The 21,700-nt window shown below is 36.7% G+C and overlaps 1 protein-coding gene across 2 annotated transcripts in view; it reads left to right on the top strand.

Moving 5' to 3' along the window:
* The window catches only part of LOC126297681 (metal-response element-binding transcription factor 2), a 121,864-nt gene extending 106,222 nt beyond the window's left edge, over positions 1-15,642 (top strand). For both annotated transcript variants that reach the window (XM_049988792.1, XM_049988791.1), the window contains exons 10-12: positions 8,984-9,221; positions 10,172-10,429; positions 10,516-15,642. In XM_049988792.1, the coding sequence (XP_049844749.1) occupies positions 8,984-9,221; positions 10,172-10,429; positions 10,516-11,553 (1,534 nt within the window). In that variant the 3' untranslated portion in view covers positions 11,554-15,642. The remainder of the gene's footprint in view (positions 1-8,983; positions 9,222-10,171; positions 10,430-10,515) is intronic.
* Positions 15,643-21,700: the final 6,058 nt, after the last annotated feature.

Below are 21,700 nucleotides of genomic sequence, written 5' to 3'. Positions count from 1 at the left end.
GCAGCCTAGTTTGAAAGTGCAGCACCGCGTGTTTGTGTTCCTTTCATCTATGTGTGAAGCTATCTTTGTGTTTCTCAAAAGGTTGCTAGTTTCATCATTGCTTTTCACATAGTGATGAACATATCCTCAAACTTTATAAACTTGTTTAGAGATAACAGTTTTATCCTCTGACATCACAATTCCCAAAAATATTTGCTCAACAAATCATACCAAAAACTGTGTGTTTTTGTAAAGATCTTGTATGCTCCTAACAACCAATCACAACACAAAATGATGTCACACTAAGATTTTTCTGGGAATACAGCAGAACACTGAGAGTGTTTATCTGAATACTTACTCAGTATTATTGTTATTTTCTGAAATGGAGTCTGTGGTGACAGCTTCATATGTAACATGGCCCAAGGTCTGCTTGATTGGCTGATACGAACAAGCTGAGCAAGCCGCACATTGATGTACAAATTTGGGAAACTAGAGTTCAGTTTTCATACTTATACTTGGTTACCACAAATATATAGAGTTTAGCTAATCCACCGTATTGAATATCTCTCCAAAGTGGGTTGATTTTTCTAAGATTTATTGTACTGAAGGATCAGGAAACATGATACTGTCAGATAAAACTGTTACCAGCTGATTTCCATTCTTTGCACTGTAAGTGAATGATAATTTTATTTGCATACTTCAATAAACTGTGGAGTAAATGTGTCTGGGTCAGAGATAAGACGGTCAGTACAATTAGATAACTTTCTCAACCAACACAAGCGTTTCCAGTTTGACAAATCACAGAAATCATACGTTTCATGTATGCACTCTGAGAGGAATTATTACTCTGGTCTTCTATGTCAGGTATTCTAAGACACCATCCATTTTAATGATTAATCACATAATTTTAGGCACTGTGGGTTTGCTGCCTCTGCACATGCTGTGTTTTATTTTGTGATGCATAAAGTTTATTATCTATGACTCTCTCCTGGCCACTGTCGTATCACTGGTGCTTGCATGTTTACTCCCCTGTAAATCATTGTATCAAGTGCTTTTAATTCAGTCTGTGCCTCACCTTGAAGATAGTTGTTTGGTCAACAGCCAGAATATGGGAAGAAGAGATATTGCTTTCCTGTATGCACATTTGAAAGATGATACCATAAATGTAGGTTTGCCTTTCTTCAGTCTATCTTCGAAGATTTTATTGTTAGATTGGTATTGCCTCACGTGTTATCACATTTCTCTGAAATTCAAACTGATCTCTGAGGTAGGCTCATACCAGTTTTTCCACTCTTCTGTAAGTAATGCGTGTCAGTTTTTTTACCACCATGACTTTTTAAACTAATGGTATGTCAATATTAAGTCTGAGGGTATTTTGCCTTTCTCAGGTGTGGTAACTGAAGAAAACTTTGTAAGCCAAGATTGCTAAAAAAATATTTTATTGGACGAGGACCAGTTTCAACAAAGCTATGCAGTTGTCATCAAATCTGCAAAAGATAAACAGAAATTGATAGGATAACTGTTTTACAATCATAAATAAAGACTTGTAACATAACCTATATAATTATATTATGCATTAAAACATTACAACATATTGTCCATCAGTGTCGCAAGTCTCTTTACATTGCCTATACTCTTCCCCCTATCATGAAGATCACTAGAAATCGGCATATCAAATGTAAAATTACTATGTATTGTGTGGGTTACAAGTGTTCATGTTCACCACCAGCTGAGGGCTGACAGAGAAGTGGTGTAAGCACAACCACCACCACAAGACTATTTAATCATTTAATGTATGCAGATCAATAATCCAAACCTACTGCTATATAATTTTTCCAAGAAACTATAGGATCAGTAAAAGTTTTACATGTCGTCCCACGACATAATTTAAAGAGAGAAACATAGGACTGCTATAATAATTTACATCTTATATAAGAGATAAATCATCATGTATAAAGAAGGATATTAATGATGCGTGTAGAATACCTGTGTTGAAAGGTTAAAATAAATTTCTCATTATATATGAGTACATCGCTTGACACCTAGATAGAATTAACAGATGATAAATATTGGAAAGCATACTAGTGTATCATATGTACAAGGGAACATATTAACAGTTGCCTGGCACATTATTTGGCATCATGTCTCCATCATAAGACATACCGTCCAGACAGATACAGTATGACACCACATATGTTGAAGAAAATCTTATGCAAAAATATATCACTCGGTGACAAATCCCCCACATGAATTGTTGGAGGAATGAACACGTGCAGCACCTCTGCAGTATAAGCAAACAATCAGCAGTGGTATTTCACTGTATCTGTATAGAAAATATTTGCAGGAGCTTGGGTAATGGAACCAGTGGTCAGTAAACGAAATTTCAAGCTCCAAGGAAAGATACTGGTGGACGAACTGTCACTGATTTGGATGATTTACAAAGAGACATTGTTCATTGCACTGTAAACTCATTCACATTGCCACAGGCAATATCAAGTTAAGCCAGAGATGGAAGTCAAAGGAGGAAGCATACTAGTATGTTGCAGGTGGTTCAGGACTTCGACACATTATGACGCTGTCCACTGGATGAGAAATACACATTCGACAGAAAGAAGACTGTGACAGAAAACCAAGGGGAGAGAGACAAGCATATTTGTTATCCCATAAGACGTGGCGTAAGGAACTCTCTCTTACACAAGAACACACAGTGATGACCCAGTACAGCAGTTAACAGCCTATTAGGTGAATGTAGAAGAATAAGAATGACAGATGCAGTCATTAAGAACTGAGCCTCATTTCATAGCCTTGTGCTAGCTCCCTTTAACTACTCCATTTTTCCGGCTCTCGTCAGCTCACCAATAGAATTAGTGGCAGTCACAATAGCACGCGATTCTGTAATTTATGATACTGTAGTGAATCTATGTATGTCTCCGATGCTCCAGCTCGTTAGTGAATTAGCTGAAGATGTACTAAGGATGGTCTTTACCTGATGAACTTCATGGTGCTTGCCACCTACAATCTACTGATGGAGAAACTGACCATTTTCCAGCAACACCACTTCTCAGAGTGCTGCCAGCACTGAACTTCAACATAGAAGCCAGCACGAGGGCCTCTTGGGGTACCACTTCCCTTTTCAACACACAGGTGCCCCTGGGTGCTAGAACCTACCAGGCCAGTAGGGAGGAGATCAATCGACTACATAACCACCAACACTAGGTACATCACTGGCAGTGTTCATGATCTCACACAGGAGTGTCTTCGCTTGGCCCCCTGCACAACAAAGCAAAAGATGACAGACTTTTATTAACTCAAAGATTGCTTTTGCAGGCAGCCACAATCTGTGTCCAACGATTCTGAATGCTTTGGTATCAGGTACAGAAAATTCAATAATGAAGATGCATTCTGGTGGAGAGATCTGATATTTTAGTAGCTAGGGCAAAATTCCGAGAAAAATGCACTTCATCAGAGATAGAAAATCACTGTCAGTATTATTTGTCTTGATGAGACCCGGTTTCTCAAAAAGAAAGTCAGGTGCAACAAGCACCTTTACAATCCATTTGAAATTGACAACTTGGTAGCAGAAATGGACCAAGAAATCATGGGGCTGCCCCCTTGTAGCTGCCAATACAACCTAATGGAAAATGTATGAAACTTAGTGAAAGGAAAAGTCATATTCATTTTCTACTCATTTCATCGGTATATGGTTTCAAAACACCAATAAATTTAGAATGAAAGATTTACAAAATGTATTTTAGGAATCCATTGAGGGTGTCATGGTGGAAGATTGAATTGATTGTGTGCACTGTGGTGAAGGCAAGAAAATGACATTCTGGAGGAAGGCATCCGAGAAATATTCATTGTAGTTATTATCATTGCTTCAGATTACTCCTCAGATAACCTTAGTTATTCAAGACAGTTTCAGGTAAATAAAAATAAATTGCCTTAAACATTATGTTTCTTGTTCTTCCACTCCCCATAGCTGCAAACACTGTTCCCTCTCTCAGATGCCTTACCTGTTGTCTTCGTTTTCCTCTCTTCTGCTAACGATTTATCAATATGAAGTGAAGAAAACCCATGTTAGTGCTTTGCACACTAATGTGCAATGCTGAGGAATACTTAAATATTCACATAATCAGAACTGAAATAGCTTTATAATTTAATAAGTGAACAGTACTGTAGTGTACTTGGCTGTAATATACCCTCTAAATCACATGATATACATTAAGCTAGAGACACTGCTGTTTCACAATAGTATTTTTTACACATTTCATTGGCATATGGTTTCAAAACCCTAATAAATTGTTTAAAATAAGTCGTTGTTCATTGGCATAATTTGTGGGGTTTGGCTTCGCATGCACAGGCTGCAGGCTTCTGACTGATATATACACCGAGAACATTAGTGGGGAAACATTCAGAAAAAGTGTGGGGGGGGGGGGGGGGGGGTGGTACATTCTAAACTTTCCCCTTTAGCAGCCTGTTTCACCACTAACAATTATAGTTGGTGTATAAACTTGTGCTACTGTAGTGGGTGTTGCTTTATATCTATCTCAGATACAATAACAAGTTCACTATGCTGTTCATAGTAAATTCCCCACATCCATATTTTCTCATTTATCAGACGGACTCCCACCATTTCCCCCTATTTGATTTTGCACTTATAAATCTATACTCAAGTGACCAGAAATCCTGTCCCTGCCATCACACTTCACTAATTACCACTATAGAAAGGTCCCAGAACTGCTCTCATTAATAAATGGTCACAACGCCCATATAGTACTAGGGACAGAAAGTTGGCTGAAACCACATGTAAACAGTAATGAAATCCTAAACTCAGATTGGAATGTATACCACAGAGACAGGCTGGACAGTGAAGGGGGAGGCGTGTTTATAGCGATAAGAAGTGCAATAGTATCGAAGGAAATTGACGGAGATTCAAATTGTGAAATGATTTGGGTGAAGGTCACGGTTAAAGCAGGCTCAGACATGATAATTGGATGTCTCTATAGGCCCCCGAGCTCAGCAGCTGTTGTGGCTCAGCACCTGAAGAATAATTTGGAAAATATTTCGAGTAGATTTCCCCGCCATGTTATAGTTCTGGGTGGAGATTTTAATTTGCCGGATATAGACTGGGAGACTCAAACTTTCATAACAGGTGGCAGGGACAAAGAAACCAGTGAAATATTTTTAAGTGCTTTATCTGAAAACTACCTTGAGCAGTTAAACAGAGAACCGACTCGTGGCGATAACATATTAGACCTTCTGGTGGCAAACAGACCCGAACTATTTGAATCAGTTAATGCAGAACAGGGAATCGGCGATCATAAAGCGGTTACTGCATCGAAGATTTCAGCCTTAAATAGAAATATTAAAAAAGGTAGGAAGATTTTTCTGTTTAGCAAAAGTGGCAAAAATCAGATTACAGAGTACCTGACGGCTCAACAAAAAAGTTTTGTCTCAAGTACAGATAGTGTTGAGGATCAGTGGACAAAGTTCAAACCCATCGTACAATATGCGTTAGATGAGTATGTGCCAAGCAAGATCGTAAGAGATGGAAAAGAGCCGCCATGGTACAACAACAGAGTTAGAAATCTGCTGCGGAAGCAAAGGGAACTTCACAGCAAACATAAACATAGCCAAAGCCTTGCAGACAAACAAAAATTATGTGAAGCGAAATGTAGTGTGAGGAGGGCTATGCGAGAGGCTTTCAATTAATTCGAAAGTAAAGTTCTATGTACTGACTTGGCAGAAAATCCTAAGAAATTTTGGTCCTATGTCAAAGCGGTAGGTGGATCAAAACAAAATGTCCAGACACTTAGTGACCAAAATGGTACTGCAACAGAGGATGACAGACTAAAGACCGAAATACTAAATGTCTTCTTCCAAAGCTGTTTCACAGAGGAAGACTGCACTGTGCTTCCTTCTCTAGATTGTCGCACAGTTGACAAAATGGTAGATATCGAAATAGACGACAGAGGGATAGAGAAACAATTAAAATCGCTCAAAAGAGGAAAGGCCGCTGGACCTGATGGGATACCAGTTCGATTTTACACAGGGTACGCGAAGGAACGTGCCCCCCTTCTTGCAGCGGTGTACCGTAGGTCTCTAGAAGAGCGAAGCGTTCCAAAGGATTGGAAAAGGGCACAGGTCATCCCCGTTTTCAAGAAAGGACGTTGAACAGATGTGCAGAACTATAGACCTATATCTCTAACGTCGATCAGTTGTAGAATTTTGGAACACGTATTATGTTCGAGTATAATGTCTTTTCTGGAGACTAGAAATCTACTCTGTAGGAATCAGCATGAATTTCGAAAAAGACGGTCGTGTGAAACCCAGCTCGCGCTATTCGTCCACGAGACTCAGAGGGCCATGGACACGGGTTCACAGGTAGATGCCGTGTTTCTTGACTTCCGCAAGGCGTTTGACACAGTTCCCCACAGTCGTTTAATGAACAAAGTAAGAGCATACGGACTATCAGATCAGTTGTGTGATTGGATTGAGGAGTTCCTAGATAACAGAACGCAGCATGTCATTCTCAATGGAGAGAAGTCTTCCGAAGTAAGAGTGATTTCAGGTGTGCTGCAGGGGAGTGTCATAGGACCGTTGCTATTCACAATATACATAAATGACCTGGTGGATGACATCGGAAGTTCACTGAGGCTTTTTGCTGATGATGCTGTGGTGTATCGAGAGGTTGCAACAAAGGAAAATTGTACTGAAATGCAGGAGGATCTGCAGCGAATTGACGCATGGTGCACGGAATGGCAATTGAATCTCAATGTAGACAAGTGTAATGTGATGCGAATACATAGAAAGATAGGTCCCTTATCATTTAGCTACAAAATAGCAGGTCAGCAACTGGAAGCAGTTAATTCCATAAATTATCTGGGACTACGCATTAGGAGTGATTTAAAATGGAATGATCATATAAAGTTGATCGTCGGTAAAGCAGATGCCAGACTGAGATTCATTGGAAGAATCCTAAGGAAATGCAATCCGACAACAAAGGAAATAGGTTACAGTATGCTTGTTCGCCCACTGCTTGAATACTGCTCAGCAGTGTGGGATCCACACCAGATAGAGTTGATAGAAGAGATAGAGAAGATCCAACGGAGAGCAGCGCGCTTCGTTACAGGATCATCTAGTAATCGGAAAAGCGATACGGAGATGATAGATAAACTCCAATGGAAGACTCTGCAGGAGAGACGCTCAGTAGCTCAGTACGGGCTTTTGTTAAAGTTTCGAGAACATACCTTTACCAAAGAGTCAAGCAGTATATTGCTCCCTCCTACGTATATCTCGCGAAGAGACCATGAGGATAAAATCAGAGAGATTAGAGCCCACACAGAAGCATACTGACAATCCTTCTTTCCACGTACAATACGTGACTGGAATAGAAGGGAGAACCGATAGAGGTACTCAGGGTACCCTCCGCCACACACCGTCAGGTGGCTTGCGGAGTATGGATGTAGGTGCAGATGTAGATGTAGATATTTGACTTCAACGTATCCATTTCCCTTTTTAAATTCTCTAACGTCCCATGCTTCAATCAATAGAATGCCAGTTTTGTTTCCCCTTAAGACAACACCGTCCTGAGTAGTCCCCACTTGGAGATCCAACTAGGGGGACTATTTTACCTCTGGAATATTTTATCCAGTAGGATTCCATCACAATTAAGCCATACAGTAGAATCGATACATTAGAATTGTGTGTCATTGGGAAATATGATGGCTGTATTTTCTACTTGCTTTCAGCTGTCCACAATACTAACATAGCAAGGCCTTGTTAAGACTGGATCAGTCGATCATTAAAAACTGTTGCCTTTGCAACTATTGAAAAGACTGCTGTTCTTTTTTGGGAATCGTGTGTTTGTCTGGTTTCTCCACAGATACCACACATCAGCAATGTCCGTGGTTGATGGGGGAGACATTTCTTGTCATGAAATGCAATGTCTGCAGAATAGTAAGTTGGTGTAGTAGTTTTGAACATTTTTGTGATGAAAGTACCAATAATGTAGTAAATTAGTCCCTAGGAAGAGTTAAGGGTAAATCAACAGATTTATATTTACAGTATCATCAGTGATGTACAAAATGAGGTAAGGTCTTCTTATTTAAGAATGGATGGCAAAGAAAGTAAGTACAGTTCAAGCTTACTTTTTTGTGATGGGTAAAAATGTGGAAAAGGAAGTTGGTTTTTTGTAGTTGATGTGTTATTGTGAATGAAGGAAGTGTTTCAAGAAGCAAATGTAGTAATTCCACACAAATAACGTGTTTTGTTGTGTCTTGGTTGAAATGGTCGTCCTTCCCTCCCTGGCACTATCACTTTTATGACAAGTTTTAAGTTTCTTTTATGTTTAATAAAACATAAAATAAACGCAAGAAATATTTTCTGTTATGAAGGTCCTCTCTTTAATTGAGTCTGAAAATTATGATTACATCATAGACCTGTTGCAACAAACTTTATATACCTTTGATTCCACATGGTTCACGGTGTCCAATATTACACTGAGAAGGAAGATCTAAGATGTGCATCTTCAACTATAAAGCTTTGGACCTTGTATTTTCAATACTCAGTTAATTGAGAGGTTTACGCTTATGTGTTCATAGGTACTTCTAGAATGTTTAATCATACTATGATGAAAGATTGCTTTTAATGGTTATTTAATAGACAAACAGTGTATGTATGCACAGGTGTTTGGCTAGCATTCAAGAAAATCATCTGGAATTACACAAAACCACATTATGAAGATAACTTAGCCACAGCTTTGTTAGAATTTTGTGTAGCTACATATCCATACAGTTTGTGCTTGCTTTACACCCATTATTTTATGAATAACATATCAAATTTGAAATTAGGAATTTGGTTAGGTTTTAAGAGATGATGATGATGTACTCTTCAAGGAGGAGGCATTATTGAATTTACATTTCTATAAGTAGTTTCTGTTAGATTTTGCAGTGTTATTTTTACTTTTGTTTAAGAGTAATTTACAATGAAAAATTACTTTCAGTGCACTTGTGTCAGGAAAATGCCACCTTGGTAAAGGATTTTGTCACAGTGAAAACTCTTCAGGCAGCAATCAAAATTCCATTAAGACTGGAGGGTCAGCAAATGCAAACTCCAAAGATATTTCACCATCTTGTACAAATGATGGCCACCCCACTACAAATGGACTGCCACCTACACCAGGAATTAAGATATTACATATTAATTCCATGTCTGATGCAAGACATACAGCAAGTGAAAAGGTAGTTGTAGTAAGGAGCAGAAGATAGCATAAGTAGTTAATAATATGGTAGCTATAGAAACAAAATGTGAGAGATGGTTAGAGAATAATAGATATGATTGATTCAGGATTACTCAGCCTTAGTGTCACATCAGTACGAATGTAGTGTTTTCTATGGTAGTGATAAAAATAATGTGCATTTCACCTATACTTATTAATTATAAAATAAAGTAACTACTGATGTTGTTAATAAGGAAAAAATAATGTTCTAATGTAGTTTTGATCAAGAGAGAATATGTTTAAAACAAATTATTTGCTTTATAATATATTTCTCACTTGGATTTTAGAAGAATGTGAAATGTCGTCATTTTTCTCATCCTCACAAAATGTAACATTTATTCTCATTAGTGTTTAGAATGTTTAACTGTTCTAAAGTAAACACGTAGTTTCTTTTGACATCATAATAGCATATAGTCACACTTGTATTTGTGATACTGCTACATAGGGTCATCAACAGTTTTGTAATAAACTGAACATCACTGTTCTTTATTAATTTTATTCTTATTCTGACAGATATTTTTAGTATTAACACCAGTCATTCAATTTGGCAATATGCTTGTAATTCTAACCGTACACAGCATTGGAATTAACTAGTCTGGTCTGTGTTGTTATTTGAGAGATGGCAGAAGTTTCCTCAGACATTACAGAATTTGTGTATTGAAAGAAGAATTAGAAGATAATAAACTGTGTTAATAATTGTAATTCTGTTTGAGTTTATGTGGCAGTCTTTGAAGATTAACAGTCTCCTAAATTACTGAAATGTTGCCCACCTTTTTCCTGTTTGAAACAGGTGACTTATTGTATACTTGTTTTGACCCAAAATTTATTATTCTGACTAAACAAATTTAGTAGTCTACTAAGCAAAGACAGTTTTATAAATAAACTCTAAGGTTTATTTAAATGTTTTTTCAGGTTTCAGCAAGAAACTCTGATCGCTATAGTGGTGGTGGTTTTGTCAAGAAGTCATCTTCTTTGTCGCCTGCAAATCGGTATACACTTCAGCAGACTCTTCTAAGGCGGAGGCATAAAAACCTAAGAGGCTGTGTTGTTCAAACACAGAAAGAAAGGTTGTTGAGGCGGCGGCGGCATAAACAGCAACAGATAGAGAACCACGCGAAGAATTTTACTGCCCGTAAAGCTCGGAAATTGCTTAAGAATGCAATTGCACAGGTTTGTATCCAAAGTAAACTGCCTGTGAGGAAAAAACACACACATACACTGCTTGGCCTTGTTTTTAACTTACTTTTTTTTTTCAGAGTCAGAAAAGCAGCCAGGAATTACCACCTACACCTCCGTCCTCATCAACTCCAGACACACCTCAAGCTGTTCCATCAGTTGCATCTTCATCATCATCCACAGTTACAACTCCAGTGCCAACTGAATCATCAGCTGCAGGTCCTGGCTCTCAAACAGTTCCACCAACAGAAATTTCGTTTGTTCCTCCTTCAACTCCTGGGGATACCAGTGGTGATGAAACCTCATCCCGGGGAACACTGGACTCGTTTATTCCACCGCCAAAAGATTTTGAGGGGAAAAATAATCCATTTCACAGCTTAACTGAGCTTCTTGCAGCACCAAGTGGTTTGAATGTTTCTGGGAGTTTGTTTAGTTCCTGTGCAACACAGAACTCTCAGAATATAAATCCAATTACACTTCCTCTTCCTCTCAATCCAGTTCTCCCCCATCCATTGCCCCCACGACCTGCCAAAAGGCAGTTAAGTGAGAAAGATATTAGAATAGATAGAAATGGTGAAGTGAAGAGGCGTAGGCATCGTCGCAGTCGTTTGGGTTCAGTTAGTGGAAGCTCTGTGCAATCTTTAGCAAATTCATCTGGAGGAACAGCAAGTAAAACAGCGGCCTATGTTCCAACGCGTCCAGATCAAGCTGTAAAACCAAATGATGTATGGTCTAGTGGCATGACTTCAGTACGCTCATTGCGAAGCATGTATTCGAGCAGTAGTGGTGGGCCATCACCTTCCAGCAGTGTCAATGGTGGTCAGATTGGTAGCTGTATGGATTATGCATTAAATGGAAGGCGTTTGAGAGCAACACAGAGACAAGAAACAAAAGTCAGTGATAAAAAATTAGTTTCTCAGTCTGCATCTTTAAAATCTTCACCAGTGAAACAAAACCCTGTACAGATATCTATGGATGATCTCAAATCATCAGTCAATATATATTTCGGTGCAGCAAATCGAATTGCTGCTGGAGAGAAGTTCACAATTAGAGCTAAGAGGACTACTCCAATGGGTAAGACACAGTATCTTATTGAGTGGGAAGGTCCTTCTGCGTAATAGTTAAAGTGAAATGAATAAATATCTCAAAGTATTATTGTACAAATAATATATGTTTGGAATACCAGATAACTGAGCATTTATCGGTGTATTAATGTTTTGTGTTATGTGAAGTTGTTTGGCTTTGTGGGACTGTGTTTCTATATCGTGAAAATGAATGCTCACGTGTATTCTATTTCCACCACTGTCACGTTTTTTGAGGGGATTACGTAAATGTGTAATGTAGTCCCCTAAGATCGCCGATGTTTACAGTGACCATGTTAAAATTATATTATAGTTACCTACTATTTCTTAATATGTTGTATATGTTGTAATACCTTTTGTTTCGGCTATGTGCTTCATAAGACATTCAGTTATGTTTTTAACACTGACTTATTATGTGACATCGTGTCATATTATACTGTTTACCTGACTGAATCATCATGTTACATTTTAATGTCGTATCTCATAAAGACTAGATTTTGGGTAATAAGTCAGTGATTTAGTTTACTGAAGAAACTGGGTCATCTAACAGTAATGTGGCTGGCAATTCTTGCACTGTTGTACCCACATGTCCTCCTTCACAAAGGGCATAGAACGGTTGTTACGTTTTTAATGCGTTGGCACTTACTCGGGCATAAACTTTTTGCATACCTAAGTTTTGTGCTTTGTTGTATTTTATTCATTTTTATCTTGTGTATAGAGTTTTAGTTACGTTTATGCTTCATGGCCATAAGACTTGTTCAAAAAAGTAAACTGTGTATATAAATAAGTGTTTAATGGAGCTGTGGGTGTACATTATTACAAAATGAAGCCGTCAACAAGAATGCATGAAAATGATTGCTGTACTTGTATACTTAAGGACCTGTGATAACTGACAGTGCATGTCTGGTATGTTTGGAATTAACATGATAGCATTTGTCCATGTTTTAGATATCTTATAACTCCATTGTAATATTTTCATTATTTTTCTGGATTGGGTTTGCATTTACAACACAGGTAATGCTAAGAATATGGGTGTGAGTGAGTACTATCATCTTGATAATTACTGTCTCAAAAATTTGTCAGTTTATCACAATTTGGAAAATATTTTTCATCGGTTTACTGTATTAATTGTGCAAAATCTAACCAGAACCCTTTAGTCACAAGTTCTTATTTTCATCTACACATTTTTGGGACTAAAAATTGAGTAGATTTAACTGTATGCAGAATAAATACACTTTCTCATATTTTGAAGCTGAGATCCCATACATATTTAGGTCTGCCTCTGCCCCTCCCCCTTCGTTGTTTATTCCATTTTAGATCTCTCTCCTTCCCTCCCCTCCCTTCCTTTCTGTACGACCACAAAGCTATGTTGTACTCACCATGCTAATATAAGCAGTCCTTTATAAATGGGAAAAGAGTGCATAGTAGAGGTTGCTATAAGTTTGATGTTGCATATTGTGCATCATCTATCTTTCTCATAAGACACATGAAGCACTGAGTAATACTACATGGCAGTCATCTGACTAACCATGTTAGTTTGCTGTGTACTTTGGATTTTAACAGTATTTATTAAAAAGTTGTGCACTGAAACTGGCACTACTTTGAGTGGCTTCTAACAGTGGCAACTCTTCAAGTTTGAAATCCACACTCGCTGAACTAGTCTTCTGCAGAAGCATAATTTGACAGTTTTTAGTTTTGCTATGATGTACTTAAATGTTTTATTTTAAAATCAGAGACATTATGTGGACAGTCCAGGATATTTTGCACAAATAATGTGTGTCATTAATATCGGAATACCCTCGTGTAAAATCTTGGGATGTTAGTTTATATATGGAGTGCTAGTGTTGGGAGTAAGAGGAAAAAATGCTACATTCTGTACAAGTAGTTTAAGAAAAGAGTGCCAAAACAATTCTTTTGAGCTATTTATCAGATAAGCAAAGACACACTTGTTTTATATGAAAACTGTCTGTTAAATTTTTACAATTTTACTGCATTAGATGACATGATTGGCTACTGTTCATTTAAACATGTCTGATAAAAACAGAAACACTGACCCTGATGAAGTGGATATCTCTTCTCCGTTAAAATTGTGCCGTTATCGTCTAGCTTAACACAAAAAAAATTCTTTGTAGTTATTCTCTTATTGTTCTGAATGTCTGAAATTCAGATTATGACCACTTAAAATTGCCCTAATTTTCCCCTAATGTTCTTGTTACTTAAGATTGCTAAATTATTTTATCAATTTTCTAACTGTCCAATTTTCTTTTAGACTGTGAGGTTCCATTATCATAATCAGTAAGCTGAAGACTGTTTATGCTTAAGTCTGAGATGAGTAAGGAAATGACATTTTTAATATGTGTGAAATCCAAGCCAAAGTGTTTTAAAGTAAAGAATTGGGTCCTGCTAAGTTATTTGTGGGAGTCTGAAACATTACAACAAAATTTTAAATACATTTTGAACATTGTAAATAAAAACTACTTTTTTTACAGAATAAATGTAATGCTATTATCAGTGTTAGTGCATATATGTAATCTTTAGTTGGTTGTGTTTTGACTTTTACTTATGGCGTGTGTTTGTATCTGGCAGCTAGTACCCCAACTTCCTCATTCGATTATTCTCAATGGGATCTTCAGTTGGCATGTATATACATTATCTTTATTGGTGTGAAAAAAATTTTTTTCTGTCTACTGGGTACATCATTTAATTTATGTTTTTGTGTAATTTATATTTTACATGAATAGTGAGATTGGCTCAGTTTTCAACTAGAAAGGTTTGAAGTAACGCCTTATTCACATCCATGATGGCTGATGGCTAGTGTATTACATTGTTACTTTTACTCTGTCTAGCTGATTTTAAGAGATATGCCCATTTTTCATAATAAATATCGCAGTAATCCTAAAATACAGGTGGAAAATATTGCCTTTCAGTTTCATGAACTGCAGCCTATAGTCTTCAGTGACTTTGAACTGCTTTAAAAGTAGTGCACTAGTTGTTTTAGAACCAAATCTATAGAATCCCTAAGGGTGTGCAGAAGAAACAATTATTAATGATTAAATTTAATTCATTTCCAATGCTTACCATAGACATGAGTGAGATAATACTCCTGAAGGCTCCAGAAGTAAATTTTTCTAAGCTGTTAATTGGGCTTTAAGTAAAGTAGACATAATCCTAAAAATACAGAATGAATATATATAATACAGAATGGGATGTGTAATATTTTAAAACGAAAAAGTATTGTATGTTATTATTTGACCAGCTCTCACTAAGTGAAGACAATGACAGAGTAAATAGGTCACTGGCACTGGATGGAGAAAAGGCAGTTGCAACAAACTGAAAGTGTAAGTTACGTTTGAAACAACAGTTAAAGAAATCAGTGTAGGTTTAAAAGTGTTTCAATGGTCATGAAAATTAGGAAAATCAATTCAATTTATCTCAGTCATGGGGAGGTAGGAAGTAGGGTGGTTATAGGAAGAACCAATATAATAAATGTACAATAAAGTTTGATACATGATAGTTAATGCCTGAATTTATACATCTCTTGTCTAATTTTTGAAAATGTGAAATCGGTTCCCAGTATGTTTTATGTGCTCCTTTTTCCTTATTATTTGCCATCTATTATAAACATTATTTGAATATGGAAACTGACTAAAGTTAGATTGAAAAAAAAAGAAACTTTCTGTCTTTTGTATTTAAAAAAAAAGAAGAAGAAGAAAAGTGTGTATGTTGACCACATAGTTAGTTAATAAGAAAGTCAAAGTCATCAGCAGTTATCAAAACAATTTTGTTCTGAACTTCTGGTTTCTGATGCTGTTTGCCTTGAATATAGGCTGTGACATCTTAAAAGTGTATGACATGAATGGCCCATTTTTTTATCTTTAAGCTGTATTTAGCTGCTAAGCAGTTATTCAGTTTACAAAACTTTGAGTTGACATTCATTTGACAAAGATACTATAGTGACAATGGTTCCTACATCTTATGTTAAATTCTTAAACCTGTGGTATTCTGGGATGTCAGTGATGCCTGTCATAGTCACTAAGAATGTAATGCATTTGCAGTTTGATATATATTGTACATCCTGAAAAGATGACACGAAAAACCCATTAAAGATGACTGATTTTGTGAAAATGTTGAGATATATTCCAAATTCTTGCAACCATGCAGATGTAAAACGTCACTGTTTTGAATTTGGCTGTGGAAAATTTCCAGTTTGCTGTTGCGGCTAGAAAGGAATTCTCTGCAGAAGGAATTCTTTGTGACCTATGTGCAAAATTTTTCACACACACACACACACACACACACACACACACACACATATATATATATATATATATATATATATATATATATATATATATATATAAAACCAAGAATAAAGTTTTTAGATTATTTTGAAATTGGATTGTTGTGATATACAAAATGATTAACATTTTCCTTACATTTTAATGAACTTGCCAGTTATTAACATTGTTCAGTATGTGCATGTGCCTGTGTCGTTGATCTCTTACACTAGTCTGTCATGCAGTGATTTATGCAAGTGCTGGCCATCAAGAAGTTATTGAGGCATAAATGCTGAGCAAAGACTCAGACATATTAAAGCTGAACTGTCCCAACACACACCTGGTGTGCTAGGGTACAACTGCCAAAGCACTGAAGCATTAATTTTGATGATGATAAGTTTTATTTGTGGCATCTACCCCCCATGTTGATTGTACAGGTTACAAAAGGTGTCACACCACTGAAAATTGCAGGCAGTGTTATAAAATTTAAAATAATTAAGCAACACAATAGAACAGGGGAATGAAGGAAATAATGTTGTAATTGATGTGGTCTTGATTTATACTCTTGGATTCCATGGAAGTGACTATTACTTTTTTCAGTCAGAAACTGTATTTAGAAAGGAAGCACTAAGCATATCCATGTGATGAGTCTTTGGAAATGACAAACATTTCAATAAAAGTACAATGGGTTTGAGGCAGAAAGCTGAAACATCTTTGCAGTTACTGAGGGTCAGAATAATCTAAAATTATTAACTAAAAGCAAACTACCGTTTTCATTATAGAAATAATTAAAGAGCTGGTGTGCTAGCTGTACTATAGAAACATAGATTTTTAAAGTTTGCTGCTGAAGTGCGCAGTTGTTGCCTTGAAAGATGTTTTCTTATAAAGTGTCTGTTTTCTCTTACGGTAAACCTCAGCAAGATTTTTCTCAGAATAGAATAAGTCCAGATGTAAATGATATGTATAATTTGTTGTCCCATAATTTTTATTACTTTGTAGTGAAAACTGCCGAATGTGAATGTGAAAACTGCTGCTGTCATAGTCCTAGTATACTCTCTAAAGATATATGCCACAGACAGGGTGGTGGTGTTGCACAGTACTTTTAAGAATTCTGTTATTGCTCAACATACCTGAACCAGTGAATCTTCAAGGTCAAATTGAAGGGCCAGTATATGCAAAGGTTATGGAAATCTATTTTATATAATTAGCTGAATATTTAAAAAAATTCTGTGTAGTCTCAATAAAAGTTGTGCAGCAATTCCTGAGTACCACACAAAATGTCATTTCTTTTAATCATTTGCACAATAGGAACGTAGTAGTTAATGTTTTTTTTTTCATATTGTAGCTATTTTCTGTGCAACAGCAATTCTATTTGGTGAGTAGTGAACTATCCTCATATGCACAGTTGTACTCCATTCATGATTTTCCAACTGCTTAAATTTTTTTAGGTTAATTAACCCTCCAATTACCAGGATTTTTTGTTGCACTGAGTGTCCCTATGGTCATAAAGACCCCAAGTAATTTACGCTGGATATATTGGCAGTATTTCATTTGTTTTTATAAAGTGACATAACTCAGTTGAAAACAGGAAAACTATGTATAAGCAGTTTTAGACGTTGCCTTCATCCTCAGTCTTAAACATCCTCACATTTTAAACAAAAGCAACTCTGGCTGTTGTCTTCAGACAGAAACATCTTCTGCACTTTCATGGATATTTTCTAGTACTAGAGATGTTCACAGTTCAAGAAGAAATTCTGTTGGTTGTTTGTTTCTTCGAGTCAGGATATAAGTCCATCCAAATTCTGAGAGCATTCAGGGTACTAATATAAGCAATAACCATGGGCCATCTTCTTACCATACAGTTTGTAGTGTTTGTCCTGACTAGTTTGTTTGTTGTGTCGACACCTGACTTAGTTGCATTAGTCTAGGATTATGATAAATTTTGCTGCTTCACATTCATGTATTTTCTTTAGAAATGCTTAGTACTCAGCAGTGTTACTTTCTCACCCTTTTTTGGGCAGCAGAAAACTATTGTAGTTGATTCATGGAATCCAGAAAGACTTGTAGCTGCAGTTCTTTCCTAGGTAGTTACACAATTGTTTCCTATGGTTCTAAGCAGTGGAATATGTTTTCGTTCAAATGCTTTTGACAACTCCAAATTTGTGAAGGAATTATCTTTTGTAATATTTTCACAACTCCTGGATGATTGTTCTGTCAGTTCCAACACTACTCATTTTCCCTGATTTATTTCTTTGAGCTGGTCTTGATCCTTTCCTGTGTACACTTTCAGGTTTGTGACATAGTAATTAGTGGTGTCAGATGCAACCCATATATTGGTATCATACTTTCCGGGTTTTGGGGGGTATACTGGTAAAATGGACAGCTGGCTAGGGTGGCTGAGCGGTTCTAGGCACTACAGTCTGGAACCTCACGACCGCTACGGTTACAGGTTCGAATCCTTCCTCGGGCATGGATGTGTGTGATGTCCTTAGGTTAGTTAGGTTTAAGTAGTTCTGAGTTCTAGAGGACTGATGACCTCAGAAGTTAAGTGCCATAGTGCTCCAAGCAATTTTTTGAAATGGACACCACCTTCTAAAATTTACCAGTTGTTCATCAACTGTAATATTCTCGTGTGGTTTGTATACTTTGTGTAATGTCCTTACCCACCCTTCATTTGTACCCTCATTTGAGCCAATTTACTGGGTCTATCTTTGTCACTACTGCTGTGCACCATTGGTTCGAACACAATGTGATATTCTGTAAGTTGGTTCCTAGCCATAGAACTACTGAAAAGAGATCAGCCAAATCTGGCTCCATAAATTCACTATTGCCCTCATTATGACCTTTGTACACTCCTGTAAGTATAAGCAGGCCAAGAAAGCATTCAAATTCTTCTCTGTCAAGATCTATAAATCTGTTTTAGAAATTGTCACCTTCTTTGTTGGTTTCAGTTCAAAATATTGTGGAAAATAATAGGCTTCATAAAGAATTCACATGCTGACTGTGCAGTATTTACATTCCTTACACTATGCCGCATTGGACCTGAAGTCTTTCCTAAATATGTTTCATGAGGGCTGCCTCACAAGTAATCTAACAGGATTTTTTCTTCCATTATTTTCGACTTCTGGATCCAAAAGCAATTGAAGTACTATTTTAAATATATACTTGCAAGCTACTATTCATTACTATTTTCATCATCATCATTGCTGTTTTAAATATATGTTAGATGAAATATACTTGCTTGAAAACATTCTCAAATGAGGTGTCATCAACTTAGGAAGAGTAGTATCCAAATCTCCAAAACCGTCATCAGAATCTTCGGCTGATTCACTGCCTTCAGAAATAATAGCATCAATCTCTTCTTCATCATCAGGTGATATTTCAATTCCCTTCTTCATTCCAAACTGGGTGTATTTAAGAACTACTCAAATGTTTTCTACTCTTAATGTAATTCACTGATACACTAAGGCTAAACACTAACAACTACAGAGGTAATACACAACTGCAGCTGAGGGAAGGGTACAAAAATACGTGGGAATATTATTTTCATTGTTGCAGGTGTTTCCTATAGTGGCTATTCAATATGATGCTCATCATTCTATGTTACGTTCAAGAAAAAGAAAAATGAAAAAATTAGATGGGGGTCATACGCAACTAATGGTACTCAGTGCAAAAACCATTAATAAATTCAAATGTGTTGTCAATATAAAACTGAACAAAATGTGGGATACAACTAACTTGAAGGGAGACAGCTATATATTTTGAAAATAATAGTTTTAAAGAAACAAGGGAATGGTGAAAGTGCTGCTAGATAGACACAATTAGAAAAAACACACACACAATTTCAAGCTTTTGCAACCCACGGTTGCTTCATCAGGAAAGAGGGAAGGAGAGGGGAAGACGAAAGGATATGGATTTTAAGGGAGAGGGTAAGGAGTCATTCCAATCCTGGGAGCGGAAAGACTTACCTTAGGTGGAGAAAAGGACAGGTATACGGTCGCGCGCTCGCTCGCGCGCGCCCCCACACACACACACACACACACACACACACACACGTAAGCCTTTACATGTGTGTGTGTGTGTGTGTGTGTGTGTGTGTGTGTGTGTGTGGGCGCACGCGCTCAAGCATATACCTGTCCTTTTCTCCACCTAAGGTAAGTCTTTCCGCTCCCAGGATTGGAATGACTGCTTACCCTCTCCCTTAAAATCCATATCCTTTTGTCTTTCCCTCTCCTTCCCTCTTTCCTGATGAAGCAACCATGGGTTGCGAAAGCTTGAAATTTCGTTTGTGTGTTTTTTAATTGTGTCTGTCTATCAGCGCTTTCCTGTTTGTTAAGTCACAGAATTGTTGTTTTTAATATATTTTTCCCATGTGGAATGTTTTTTTTTCCTTCAAATTTGCTTATAGGTCATATTGACCCTAGTGGAGTTCGGAAAGTGAAAATTTAGGTCTTTTTATTTCTTATAGGTTTAAGCCAGTAGTTTAAAGTAAGCTGGACAACAATAAATATCTTTTTATTTCAGTGCAGTTATTTTAACTACTCATTCCTTATTAATCATGAGTAACTAAATTCATAGCTCAAATTAAAAACATGAGTACAAAATATATGAAACCTAACAATACAAAGAAAGTTGTGTATTAGAACAGAAATACTTTCATTTTGCTCTTATTTTTTTCTACTTTTTAAATTGTGAGTTATACTGTTGCAACATTATGTGAAAACAGTTTCTGTATCTTTCTATATATATATCTGGAGCACAAAATTTTTTGTTATGTTCTATTTCAAAGTATAGGCTGTACTATTCCTGGTTTTAATTAATAAATTGTATTATTGTTGCTGCTATATGACCTAATATCCAAATCTCTGCTACATTTTTCCTCTTTTGTATCTCAATTTTTCTGGTGTTGTTGGTTCTATGAACATTGTCCCCACGTAGTTCTGCCACTAATTGTCAAATATTTTGATGGCATTCTTGTGGAATGAGACTGGCTTATATTTAAATTCATCAGTTAATTAAGATTTGTGCATATTAACGTTGTATACATGTTTATTTTGTGCAATTTCAAATGGTGGAATTTTATCATATCCTGTTAAATACTACAGCAAACAAATACAAGCAGATAAATTGCTTCCATGGATATTTCATCATGCAGTGTTCCACCATGCCTGTGATTTACCTTTTCTTTAATATTGTGATTTGTGGTTCTGGAGAGCATCCTATGTGAAAGTAAAGGCTCCACATATGGGTATAAGCTCCATAATGTGTTTGAAACATTTGGAAACAAAGACTGTGATCTTTCTTTTTTGCTATTTTTGAGAAATAACTAAGAGAGCTCATTGGATGTTCGCTACAGTTGCCCTAGGTACTGGTAGACCTTAACACTGAGTGGCACATTTGTCTTGTTATTGCTATATATATAAAACTTAAGTTTTAGCTATGACAATGTATCTGTTGTCATGTAAGTAAGGCCCATTAAGGGTAACATATGAATTTGTTGTTACAATTCTTGTTGGCTTTACTGCAAGCAAAATTCAGAGTGATATTTTGCTCTGTGAGCTCTTTAAATCATCACATTTTTTTTATGTTTCACATAGACCAGAGCCCACTTGCAGCAGTGTTGTCTTACCTGAGGTGAGCCTGGTCCTAATTGTACATCTGGTATACATGGCAACTGGACAAACTTATTGGTTCGCTGTCATCATTCCTAGTCTGATGAAACATATATCATATGTATTCTCTGAGTGAGTTAGCACCCAATCAACAAACACACACATACACACAGCCTGAATGATGTTATTTGCATGATTTTTCTTCTGTTTAGAAGGCATCTCACATTTAGGATGGTAGAACCCAAAGCTAAACTTCAGAGTATTGAGTCATATAGATGATAACTAGTGTATTTG

The sequence above is a fragment of the Schistocerca gregaria genome, chromosome X, assembly GCF_023897955.1.
Source record: "Schistocerca gregaria isolate iqSchGreg1 chromosome X, iqSchGreg1.2, whole genome shotgun sequence".
NCBI classification, from domain to species: Eukaryota; Metazoa; Arthropoda; class Insecta; order Orthoptera; family Acrididae; genus Schistocerca; species Schistocerca gregaria.
The sequence above is the reverse complement of the archived record's forward strand: the minus strand, read 5'-3'. Positions and strand labels throughout refer to the sequence as shown.